At 47.5% G+C, this 12,647-nt stretch overlaps 5 protein-coding genes across 5 annotated transcripts; 3 read left to right on the top strand and 2 right to left on the bottom strand.

Annotated features, from left to right (window-relative positions):
- Positions 1–3,135: 3,135 nt before the first annotated feature.
- AO090026000711 (uncharacterized protein) lies at positions 3,136–5,665 on the top strand (the record flags this gene model as incomplete). Its single annotated transcript, XM_023235952.1, has 4 exons — positions 3,136–3,290; positions 3,349–3,941; positions 3,966–4,151; positions 4,236–5,665. 4 exons carry the CDS (start codon positions 3,136–3,138, stop codon positions 5,663–5,665), a joined length of 2,364 nt encoding a protein of 787 aa, XP_023091134.1.
- Positions 5,666–7,229: 1,564 nt separating this feature from the next.
- AO090026000712 (uncharacterized protein) lies at positions 7,230–7,877 on the bottom strand (the record flags this gene model as incomplete). The annotated part of the gene is made up of 1 exon (XM_023235951.1): positions 7,230–7,877. One exon carries the CDS (start codon positions 7,875–7,877, stop codon positions 7,230–7,232), a length of 648 nt encoding a protein of 215 aa, XP_023091135.1.
- A 49-nt stretch (positions 7,878–7,926) lies between these two features.
- AO090026000713 (OTU domain-containing protein) lies at positions 7,927–8,889 on the bottom strand (the record flags this gene model as incomplete). Its single annotated transcript, XM_023235950.1, is given in 3 exon segments — positions 7,927–7,966; positions 7,980–8,478; positions 8,589–8,889. The coding sequence occupies 3 exon segments, from the start codon at positions 8,887–8,889 to the stop codon at positions 7,927–7,929; spliced, it is 840 nt and encodes a 279-aa protein (XP_023091136.1).
- Positions 8,890–9,679: 790 nt separating this feature from the next.
- On the top strand, positions 9,680–11,012 carry AO090026000714 (FAD-dependent oxidoreductase; the record flags this gene model as incomplete). The annotated part of the gene is made up of 5 exons (XM_001822073.3): positions 9,680–9,708; positions 9,768–9,905; positions 9,971–10,074; positions 10,130–10,233; positions 10,293–11,012. The coding sequence occupies 5 exons, from the start codon at positions 9,680–9,682 to the stop codon at positions 11,010–11,012; spliced, it is 1,095 nt and encodes a 364-aa protein (XP_001822125.1).
- Positions 11,013–11,323: 311 nt separating this feature from the next.
- Positions 11,324–12,449, top strand: AO090026000715 (uncharacterized protein; the record flags this gene model as incomplete). Its single annotated transcript, XM_001822074.3, has 2 exons — positions 11,324–12,059; positions 12,136–12,449. The coding sequence occupies 2 exons, from the start codon at positions 11,324–11,326 to the stop codon at positions 12,447–12,449; spliced, it is 1,050 nt and encodes a 349-aa protein (XP_001822126.1).
- Positions 12,450–12,647: the final 198 nt, after the last annotated feature.

Raw genomic sequence — 12,647 nt, 5'->3', positions numbered from 1 at the left:
GCCTGAATGGATCCAGAAGTGTGTTGGGGAGTTGATTCAGTGATCTTTCATCGTGCTGCATCCATAAGGGGCTATAGGATATTTTGTCTGTCCGGTCAAGCTATTGGATTATAATCTCTAGAAAAGGGCTGTACTGTCCGACGTTCTGCATATTACTGCTGTGTACGTACTAGCGGTTACTACGGGGTGTGGCATTCTGGAATACCAGCAGGGCCAGTGAGAACTTCCGATACGGAGCTGTGTGTCCGCTCCAGGCTTACTTCAAGACTTGATCACAGATGTAATACAGTGGTGATACTGTTAGAAACCATTTGACAGATAGGAGAGACCATTTTATACTCTTAGTCACGGTATTCAAAGACCGGGCCTTCACCCCTTTAGTGCTTATATAAGTATGTACATTTGATGCTCGAATGGGTCTTTGATGGTATAATGTCGAATATACTCTTTGTAGAAATAAGCAATGTAGGGTTAGTACTTGCCGAGGGTGGGGAAATGCATGCGAATACAAGGGGACGAGAACATCAGCCATGAACCCATGGACGGCAATCATAAGCGTCAGTTGGACTCATAGTATTAGGTGAATGGGCTAGTCCGCGCCTTAGTTTATACTGACCAAACAAATCCCTGAGCATTAAACAAAGCGTAGAAATAAATACAAGCTGAATCTGCCTTTTACTTGGCGCTACCTCCTTGGAATTAGTTAATATAAGAGTGCCACCCTCAAACACTGATCAAGGTGCCAGAATCACTTGGGTTATGGTTCAATATCTACAACACTATCGAACAGGCCTACAACCCAGCTATTAATCTCCACGTCTCAATCTCAGATAACCTGAAAGTGTATTTTGTATAGATTAGGGCAGATGTCACATGATCCATGGGGTTTTCATGGGAATGTCACTGCGAAGCTCCACTCCACCCTCATGCAATATGCAATCCTTTTACATAGTGCCGGTGTAAGCCGAAGTATCCACCGCGCAAGGATCAATTTTCAGCTTGTCTGGACTCTGGACAGATTTAACGACTTGCACCTCGGGGGTGGTCTCTGAATTAGAACACTTGGTTGGTACTGGGTTTTGTTAAAACAAAGGTTGGTATGAGCGTATGGGCAGTACCACTACTCCGGAAGTAGATTGTTGACCGGTTGGCTGACGCCGCATAAAAGTCGAACTCCGGTTTAAGAGACCTGGAGGGGCCGATTGGTTGAAGGCGAGATTAGGGTAAACTCTGTACTATTATCGAATCCTTCCTACGCAGGTACACTACCTAGGTACGCACATCTACTGGGTACATACCTAGGCACAGGTAAAGACAGACGGTCATTGGAGTTCCCCAAGCGTATCAATCGATAATAGGGGCCCTTTTCCGAAGCGGTACATCTGATATGAAGCTTCGTAAATGTACCCCACTCAATTGATTAATCTCTCAGTTCAATTAATCAAGACGAAAGTAACATATGATGCGAGAAAAATGAAAGAAAATTGAATCAATTAACTTGGGTTTTTTTCTCGCCTTCGCGTATGTTTCGGTCATGCCGGGTCCAGTGCAAATCAGGATAAGCGCCGATCGCATCGGTCAACCCTCCACGAGTCACGAGCCAGCGGGGTGGATTTCGCCAGAATTTTTGCTCCAGTGTCTCATTGACAGTCCCCTCGGCGTCTGCATCCATTGGCTACTGCTCTGGGTTGATTACTCTTTGTCTCGCCTGATCCAGACAACACGCCCGATCTCGTTCATGCAGTGTGCACAGTGAACCCTGTCCGTTGAACTTTGTCTAGAGAAGTGCTTTTGGCCCAACACACAGCAAGTCAGATACTTGACTTAACTTTGTCGAGACTACGTTTTGGGAGATTATCTTAAGTCTAATTTTCCAAATTTTAGATGTTAACACTCCAATCAGCGAATTAACCTAACCAAATCATGTTGTCATTGACTCGTGAACTCCACTATGTCGGAGTTTTGTTGCCCTCTGGGTACCGAGGATGACTACAAAGAACGTGGCCATGAAACAGTTACGTTTGACCTCGAATCTTGAAGCCCTCGATTTATCAGCTACCGGGTGTGTCGGTGTCTAGGTTGCGGTGGGTATACACAATTTAAAGATCTCGGATAATAACACCAGAAAAAAATCTTTTTGTGGAGCCTTGTCTCTCGAGCATGCCGAGAGCAGTGCTAGTACGCCAGGGCCCAGGGGTCGCATCCTAGGCTCGAATCGGAGAAGAGCGAATCCTTTGGGTGCGGCGTAGCTGAACCCATAGTTAGCGTATCTCCGAGGAGGTAATCGGCTCTCTCGGTCCCCTACAACTCGGACCCATATCAGGACTACAATTACATTGTCATCCACCTTTGTTTACCCACAAAGCACAAAAGAGGGGGAGATGAAAATGAATAAAAAGAGACAGAGAAAAAAATGGAAAAAAAAAAAAAAAAAGCTGAAGGAAAGTGAAACACCTCCACCAGGGAAGATAGAACAAGAAGCATTTTGTGGCTTATCAAACCGTGGCCAGGCCTTGCTCTGTACAAGTTGGGACCTGAATCGTCAGAGTTTATGCCCCATCGTTCCCTTCCAGCCAACTACGATCCGATCCCTCGATCGTTTCAGTGGTATCCAGCAAATTTCCACGTTTTTCGGCTGATTGCTATGGATCTTCCAAGCCCCCATGTCTTTAGCTCGTGGTAGGAGCCCAAGATCACGGGCCAGGCTCGCTCTTGGGTTACGCTTGTTAAATTGACATACATTTACTAACAGGGATGTAAAGCGGATCCCATACACACCCGAGGGACAAATACGATGTCCAGCTACGCCCTCGCTTATTCCTCTTGTTGTCCCGCGCTACGTTGTAACCTTGGGACCGATGGAGCCGCCCACGAGGGACAGGAAACGGTGGTGGAGTATCTGTTAAGAGTTTATCGTTATAATAGCAAGATCTGTCCCCATGTGTGATCGCGCTCGTCAATGCGTCAGCCTTGCTTTCACATTTGCTGTATCCTTTCGTGAATGTAGACTTCCTAATGACCTCAAACATGCACCTACAGTGAACTATCTTTACTGTTTCTCTTCTTATACATCGTGCCCACAATCAATGAAGTCCGAAGTGCTTCCGGTTTCCCTATAGTCCTCTCATTCGCAAAATGTCGAATGCAGACGCCCCTGTCGAGAGGGCACCCATCGGGGTGTCATACCTGGCCGGGTTCATTTTCCTTTCCTACGTGATCAGCATGATGGGATGCACCACGACATTAGAACTCCTCCACCGAAGGACAGCAAGAGCGGGTTTGTACAATTGGTACGAGCATGATGTGCTGTATAAGATAATGATGTCGGGTGGCTAATCTTCAACATAGGTACCTATTGCTCACCTCTTCGGTAGCCATGGGAGGTGTTGGTATATGGTGTATGCATTTCATTGGGAACCGAGCGATTGTTCTTGGCAACGGGGAATCAGATATCCAGATCCTTTACAGTGTGACGTTCACAGGCGTCTCATTCGTATTGCCAGTAATTGTTCTCCTCGCCGCTTTCTACGCTATCGGCACAAGTGAGAAAGCAGGGTATATCCGGATCATCACGGGAGGCGTGCTGACTGGCTGCTCGGTCTGCGGTATGCATTATATTGGGCAGCTGGGGATTGCTAATTATCAATGCTCCTACCGAGCTGCCAATGTAGCTGCCGCGGCCATCATCGCCGTCTTCGCTAGTACTACCGCTTTGAGCATCTTTTTTCGATGGAGAGCTACTTGGACGGATAGCTGGTGGAGACGAGGCATCTGTGGGTGCTTACTGGCTGCAGCTGTTTCCGGTATGCACTGGACGGCTGCAGTAGGAACGTCATATCGAAATCATGATCCGTCTGTCAATAAGGGTGGCCAACTCTCTCGTACCCAGACTGTGATTATCTGTGCTGTCTTGGTCAGTTTCTTAGATTTTTGGGCAAGTGGTTCTATATACTGACATTATACAGGCATGCGCTGCTTGTGGTGTACTGTCCGCATGTGCCGTAGTCGCTGGTGGACACCGCAGGAAGCTCAGAGCACAAGCTCAGCAGCTGGTCTTGACCTGTGCTTTCTTCGACCCCGAAGGTCGGATCATGGTCACACCACACGCATTACTTCCAAGTCGGAAGATCGTCGACCGGTACATTGGCAGGGTAAGTTGTTTTCGTTGATCCTCGACGCGATTTTCTAGCCACCACTAACCAGTAACACTTTTTCTCTCTAGACATTCAATGAAGATGACCTTACGCGGACACACCCTGCTTTCCTCTGGGCTGTTCGAGCGAGTAGAAACTGGAAAGTAGTGAGAGACGCGGTGCCCCTCATGAGAGGCCGGATAGAGTCAGACGAAGCCACATTGGCGCATTATATCTCCAAGGGAGTTTTCACGGAGCAAGAGACTGAATTGCAACCGCACTTCGATGATCTATTCAAACGCCACTTTTGTGTAACTGCCCAAGACCTGGCTGATGAAGTTCGACAGCCGTTACAGGACATGGGGATTCTATATGACCACGTTTTAGCGACCTCTACTCCATCGTCACGCTTCTCTCGTGCGATGGGATACTCGATGATACGTGCAGGAAAAGGTCAACTCTTGTTCACAGTACGTCAACTGAAGAAAAATGACGCTAGCCGCATGGCAGCAGCAGGTTTCCGATTTACGACCATCGAAAACGTTACGACGATCCTATCTCGCCGGATTCACGTTCCCGTCTTAAGCTTGGGAACCCATCTCAAAGACATGAGAGATTACGCTTCATCGCACCGTATATTCGAACCCGGAGTCCATCTTATTTCGTTTATCATGCGCCCTACGATCCATGACCATTTCGAAGTGTTGACTGCCAAGGGTACCGGAAACCCCCTACCATCATCGACTCTATCGACTAAGCGTCTCCAAATTAAGCACCTGGAAATGATAGCACATATGGAAGGGTGGACCATGTCAACTTGCCTAAACTGGTTAAAATCAGACAATGCGCGAGCCTACAAGGATATTGATGAATTCCGCGAGCAGCTAATCCATGCGATAACGACTCTTTCCTCTTCTCTTCCGCCGGATGTCAACTTAGCATCTAAATTCTCCGCTCGCCCCCTCATCGCCCCCTGTCGTATCAATAGGATCTCAGATGGACAGAACTGTATCCTCCTACCATTCTGCGTGGTAGGATCCTTAGACACGCAAATCTCAAACACAGACTACTCATTTACCCCTCTCCGTCTTTTCCGCGTACAGCAGCAGACGAATGATGGCCTCAGCGAGAGTGATGGTTTCGCTAAAGAACTCAGCGAAGACCTTCTATACTCGAAGACCCGCCCAACCTCATCCACCGACTCCGACTTTCCTGATTCCATTCGCTCCAAAATTCGCTTCTGGAACCCCCGCAAAGTACCCGACTCGATGCTAAAAACTGACTCGCAAGAGTCTCTCTCCGAGAACACTATCACCCCTGAGATCATGGTCCGCAAAGAAGTCAAAGTGGATGTCGCTAAGCTGGCCGAACCAACCTTCGAACCCTCATTGGGAAGACATGCATCACAGACGACTGTTGTTGCCGGTGAAATGGCTTTCAACACTTACGTCGACGAACTGTATAACCTCTGTTATTCTCCCGGTGTTCGACTTCGACCAGATCCGGCATTTAGTCGGAAGTCCATTCGTTGAGCTATAACTCAGAATTCCTACACCATTCTTACAAACCAATCGCTTCAGAGGTTGAAAAGAGTTAATCCAACATTTGACTCGCTGGACGTGCTACACCCACGCTAGAACCAACCCAAGACGATTCTAAGCTGGAGATCACCAAGGGAAACAAATATCAAAGAGTATTCCCACGGCTCCAACCGCACATCCGCCTACTGCGCATTACGAAAATGATGCTCGACACTACAAATCATCACGACATCCAACCTCATGCCCATGGGCAGGGCCCATGCCAATACTCAAGATCGTCAGGGCCCTGACGATCGTCCTCTGATGGGAAAATAAGACCTTCCCCAGCAACCTTTGCAACACACTTCGTTCTCGTGACGATTTATTCCCAAATTCTTCTACGATAAACTACATATACCCTTCTCATGACAAGCAGCAATACTTTATATTTATATTTTCTTTTTTATATAAAGTACAATGTAATGTATATATGAATATCGTCACGTTGTCACTCTTTCAAACATATACCTACTATCTTCCTTCTCTTCTACTTCTACTTCCACTTTCATTCATTTTCTTCTGTGATGTTCTGTAAATTTGTACTGTACAATATATCCCAGCGAGTCGTATACTAGTACTAATGTGTTACATCGAAACCTGAAGTCCAAGGCCTTTAAAGTCTTCATTCGGCCGCATAGTTCCTAGTCGGCGGTTGGTCTAGCTACTGGAATCCAAAACACATCAATGTTCATGATCGGGGTTATTCATTCAATCTTGTCGACAATTAGATACTATTTCGTGTTTAAACAAATTCTTTACATTGCTCTATTGTATTGAATGGGGTCTTGCTCTTAGACGTATCCTCTGCACGAATCTTTACAATGCTTTAGGGATATGGGGAAAGACCAAGGTCTTCGATGATGTATTCGAGCAAAAGCCCGTTTACCTGAGCTACCAATCATTCAAAGATCTACGTCACCAAATTGATGGCGTGTTCAATCACCAACCCCGCCTGACATGGTCCCAAGATCTCGAATCGTCTAGGAAAACCGAAAAATGGTAAGATAGAAAAGGAAAAAGCGTAGAAAAGATTCTTCACCGCCCCAAGATGCAACCGGTTCATGATTTTATGGCTGTACAGATCTTTCAGTCCTGCATGCATGAAATAAGAAAACCAAACCAGAGAAGGCCGCCGGAACTGAGAAAAGGAAGTTCTTTTTATTTCACGCGCAAACCCAATGCAAGACCAAGATGAATGCAAAACCCCAACAACGCCTCGTCAAGAAATATCGTATGCTCGCGTGGTGAAATCGTGGCTGACTATCGCAGATAGCTAATGTCAAATGGTGTGGGTAGATATCGGAGGAAAGTGAAGTAAAACCCGCTCAGTCGTTAATATAGGGAAATAGATAGCCGACTCTTTTAACCAAAGCGGCAAAAACGCCCAACGTGTTTATTATGAAACCCCAGTAAACATGGTCGAAGCCAAGTGTGTATATCAGTGTCGTTACGGTCATGGCATAAAGCGAATTTGATCCAGAAGATCAGGAAGAAAGATTAAGCGAGCACACGGAGCCTATACAGGTTTTGGAGCGTTCCGACTCTTGGTGAGACGTTGGCTCCGCCGTGGCTTCGGCTCTTCCTTTGGTTCATTCTTCTGGGTGACGGGCTCGCTAGAAGCTGGTTTCTGCTTGATCCTGGACTTATTGTTTTTCTCTAGGATTCCAGTTCTATCGGATCCTGATCCTGATCCTGACTCGAAGGAGTCACTCTCAGTCTGGCTAGGAGTTTCTGTAGTCATTGCCTTTTCTGCGACCGCATCCGGGCTGACTCGTAACCGTAACGAAACGAGGTCATTCTGATCGTCCCGAAAGGCAATCCCGACTGTTACATCAGGAAGGATACGTCGTTTTTGATCTCTGGCTCGACTGCGCCGCGTAGCCGGTTGAGGATTGTCCTCAAGTTCACTTTCATCTGCGGAGCGTTTGCTACCGGTGCTGAAGGGAGACGAAGACCGTGAGGAAGGTTGTTGAAGGCGAGACTTCATGATAGCTTTAGAAGCAGAAGTCTCTGCTGGGTGTGCACTAGTATCTTCGCCAAGTAGATTCTCAAATGCCCTGTCGATGTTACCGCGACATTGTTGAAGCATTCCTACGATGGTGTCCCGGTCATACTTGCCACCAAGACCCTCCTGGATGGCCGATATTTTCCATGGGCTAGCCATATCTACGACAGTGGGTCCAGTTGACGACGCTTCTTTGTGGAGTGTCTGCTCAGCTCTGGGTATACACGGCAAGCCTGTGTGTGGGCCTTCTGTATGACGTACAGAGGAATAATGGTGGAAATCCTACACAAATTAGAAAAATGATACTGTGTGAAACAAGGTAAGTAACCTACATGAAATGCAATATGCACGGCCTCCCTTTCTTCGTCATCTGAAGCATGGACATCGCGGAAGTTCTGAATGCCATACATGGTGTAGACATTGACATCCCTTTTATACGACTGGCAAAATGCCTGGATCTCTTCTGCCCCTCCCCAAACGCCCTTTTTTCGAGATTCCGCCACCTTGGAATCAAAGCTCCGCTCTTTATCCTTGGAAGATGGAGGCGCGGGACTGGCTGAAGAGGAGGAACAGTAAGAATACCGAGCCGCCGACGCTGCCGCTCGCCTGGGCGCTCTGCGCTCTCCACCAACGGCGGCTATAAAATTCATAAAGTAGTCTTTATTGGCAGCGATGTGATCTGCGAGACGGACACGGATTTCGTCGGCATGAGTGAAATCTCCATAGAGCTGATCCGAGAGGGCGTAATATAAGCAATTGCCTACAAGTCAACCGTTAGAGACGTCATGAATTCCAGATTATACGAGCCTCGTTGAGATGAGAGCAGTATGTATTATAAGGGTTGAAAGTCCAATGGCAAGGAGGTTTTACCATCACCCTCTGTAGGAAGAGCATAGAGCCCTAGTTTGCTGAGACACGGAAGCTCCAGGCATTCCGTCTCCGCATTTTTGCTGCGCGTGCTTTTTGACGATTTCGCTTGCGACTGAGATGGTAGCTTCTGGCTTGAACGTCCATCGCTATCTTCTTCTTGTTGCGGTTGTGGTGGTTGGGTTGTGAGCTGTTGTGTTGGGGGGTGTTGGTCGGCCACGGCCTCATCGGCAGGACTAATGGAGTAATGCTGATGGGCCTCGATTACGGGCACGATTCTGCCACCGGTTGGAACATCCGTCATGATTGAGTAGCTCTGCTCGACGAAAGGCCCTCATTGGTGAGGAAGACAGTCGGAGAGCTTCGTCGAGCAGAGGGATATAAGGGACAAGGCAGGAAAGAGTAGAAAAGCCACACTGACAGCTCAGTAAAAGTGGAAAAGGAAAAAAAAAAGAGGAAAGCAGCAGGAAGTTTCTCAATACTTTTTCTGGTACGGGGACTGCGGAGGAAACACACGAACAGCGGTCGTGATCCGAGGAGGCGGTGAAGCCTGATCTTCGCCCTGATTGGTTGGCTCCACGTGCAGCGACGCCTACCTTCCGATAATGACGAAAGATACAGACGCGCGCTTTTGCGATGCCGGGAGGACCCGTCACTTTTGACATACCCTTTTGGGTAATATTCAGACTAAGATGGGAGTTAAACTCTTCTATTTTTATTCGGACAATTCTCTGCATACCATCATCGATATTACAAACCATTGTAGTACGTTACATCCGCAAAATTCAAATATGTAGGTACGAAGCTACAGGTACCTGCACCGATGCCCTAAATCGCCCCTCCCGGTAATTTACTTCCTGTTGCCCGCCGGAATTACTGGCCAATCAATCCCGGTCGATTAAGAGTCAACCGCTGATAATCCAACGGACAACTTCCCCGGCGGGATTTGTATCCTTGATAATGACGATTATTTAATTCAACTCGCCATGTACTGGATCTTCAATTCCTCTTTTTTCTCTATATAGTCTTCATCTCTGTTCTAATTAAATATCAGATCACATAATAACCCCAAAATCTTGTCCAAAGAAACAATCATGTCCACAAATAACATAGTGATCCTGGGGTACGGCCAACCCCACACTCCCCCCCATCTCCAGCTCCAAACTGATAGCAACCCAACAGAGCCGGAGTGTCGGGACTCACCACGGCATATCTCCTGTCTAAAGATGCCTCCAATTCAATCACAGTGCTCGCCAAACATATGCCGGGCGACTACGACATAGAATACGCCTCGCCGTGGGCAGGTGCCAATTATCTTCCGTACGTCCTACAGGGGTAAACTGCTATATCTTTGCATGATAGAAGCCTGTGCTCACTAAGAACAGGGTGGGCAAAGCCAGTAGCTCCCATGGGAAATGGGAACGAAACACCTGGCCTGCCCTCAAGGAAATAACGGAAAAGTACCCGGAGGCTGGAATTCATTTCCAAGGTATGTTGTCTCTCGGGCGCTTTATCTTGTATATATACTAAGTGGATGGCTCCAGATGCGATTGTCTATAATCGTACGAAAGATCAAGGATCAGCAACCGGAGATTGGTTCTCCGAATTGGTGCAGAAGGAACCTTGGTATAAAGATGTCGTACCAGATGTATGTTAAATTTTTTGACGCTTCCATCGGAATTACCTCCGTGCTGATCGATGTTCTAGTTCCGCAATTTTCCCGACAATGAGCTAGCGCCCGGCATTGACAACGCCTCAGTGTTCACTTCCGTCTGCATCAACACAGCGATCTACCTACCCTGGCTAATTGGCCAATGCCGCAAGACCGGTGTGGTCTTCAAACGAGCAGTGATCAAGCATGTCGCGGACGCAGCCAGCCTCCATCATTCAGGAAAGAAAGCCGACGTGGTAGTCAACTGCACCGGCCTTTCCTCCAGAAAGCTAGGTGGCGTCAACGACGACAAGCTCCACCCCATCCGTGGCCAGATTGTCGTGGTCCGCAACGATCCTGGAGCAATGTTCTCCATCTCCGGCACTGACGACGCCGAGGACGAGGTAACCTACATGATGACCCGGGCAGCGGGCGGTGGAACTGTCATCGGAGGCTCGTATCAGAAGGACCAGTGGGATCCGCTGCCTGACCCGAACCTGGCCGTGCGCATCATGAAGCGCGCTATTGCTCTCGTCCCCCAACTCGTGGGTGAGGGCCAAGGAATTGAGGGATTAGATGTCATCAGACACGGTGTTGGACTACGACCCTTCCGTGAAGATGGACCACGTATTGAAGCAGATAAGGTTAATGGTGTCTCGGTCGTTCATAACTACGGCCATGGAGGATTTGGATATCAAGCTTCCTTCGGCTGTGCCGCGGAGGCAGTCGAGTTGGTTAACGGCGTCTTGAAACAGAAGGGTCGGGCTAAGCTGTAAGGTCGATGCGAAATTCCTGATATACGGATTAATTATGTACACAAACGAACCGCAACGAACAGAATGAAACCAATTATTATCTATAGTAGTGGTTCCAAATGATTTTAGAAAATAGTTCAAAGTTTGCCCTAAAACGAAGCCGCGGATGATCCGCATCATACCGACGTCACTCCGAACAGGAAGAGTATATAAACTTCATTCTCCATGACCGCGTCAGATTGTTGTTCAATTGCTATTATAAAATACATGCTACATTGAATAACTTTTGAAGTATTCTTCCGGTTTCTCTAGACAAATAATCTGTCCAAAACATGACGTACAAGCCCCCTAAGGTCGAAGAAGACTACTCCGACACATCCGAACCTCAAAAGCGCAAGCGCGATGAAAAATACCCTGAGCTGGAACCAGCAACTCCTCAACAAGAATTCGAGACAGAAAAACAACAACCGCCCAGCAAAGCACCTAGGCCTGATGAGACGCCTGTCGAGGAGGGTAAGATAAATGCAGAAGGCGAGGTGAATGATGATGATGAGGAGGAGGAGCTTAGTGATGTGTATGAAGAGGGCGAGGACGAGTTTGAGGAGGGGAACGACAAAAACGAAGATGACGAAGAAGTAGAAGAGGAGGACAAGGAAGACGTCGAAGATAATCAAGTAGAGGCAGACGATGAAGTAGAGGAAGAAAAAGAAGAAAAGGAGAAGGAAGACACTGGAAAGCATGAGCCAAAGGTACAAAAGGCTGTTGACAAACTGGGCCGGAGTCCCCTTGATGGCACAAAGATTGCCCAGAAGCCTCTTACTGCATCACCGGAAACACTGCTGGCGATGGTTATTGATGCCATGCTGAAGTCGCGCCCCATTTCTCATGATTTAACTCAGCGCGCGATCACCAAGGTTATTGAAGCTGGGTATCATGATATCCGCAAGTTAGGGGACAGTAGCTGGGAGGAGCGCACCATGATTCTGAAGGATGGAGGATACAATCGATATAGGGAACAGGGAGCTACAAATTTAGGAGAATTGGCGGAATTAGTCGATGGCAAATACGGTACGTACAATATACGCTCATCTCGACCGTCATAGAGGTGACATATTGTTCCTTGACTAACTCTGAGAACGCTTAGGTGGTGATCTCAATAATCTATTGGAAGAGGCACATCACAACCGCGACGAAGTAAGGAAGCTCATCAAGGAAATCAAGGGCCTCGGCGATTTAGGCGCCGATCTTTTCTTCAATAATGTCCAGAGTGTATGGCCTGAAATTGCTCCGTTTGTTGACAGACGCAGCCTGCAAACAGCAGATCAAGTTGGGATTGGCACCGATCTGGATACCATCTACGCCGATCTGAACCATGACTCGATGAAGATGAGCAGACTGGCTAACGGCTTGTCTGCTGCCAGGCTGGATAAAAGGCAAGGGGAACTTCTAAGCATTTGATTGCCTCAGTTGATGTAGTGCATATCTCGTGTACATAGGGCAAGCATAGCTGCAACTGAAACTTTTATTAGATAAATAAATACACTCCACTATGCCTGGTGTGTGCAGTCTTCAATAGTAAATCCCCTTCGTATTACTTCACCTTCCTTGCAAAGTAACCTTCACATAGAAAAACCATGTAATGTAAAATAAGTAGTT

The sequence above is a fragment of the Aspergillus oryzae genome, chromosome 3 (assembly GCF_000184455.2).
Source record: "Aspergillus oryzae RIB40 DNA, chromosome 3".
Lineage (NCBI taxonomy): Eukaryota > Fungi > Ascomycota > Eurotiomycetes > Eurotiales > Aspergillaceae > Aspergillus > Aspergillus oryzae.
Note: the sequence above shows the minus strand (reverse complement) of the source record. Positions and strands in the feature narration are given on the sequence as shown.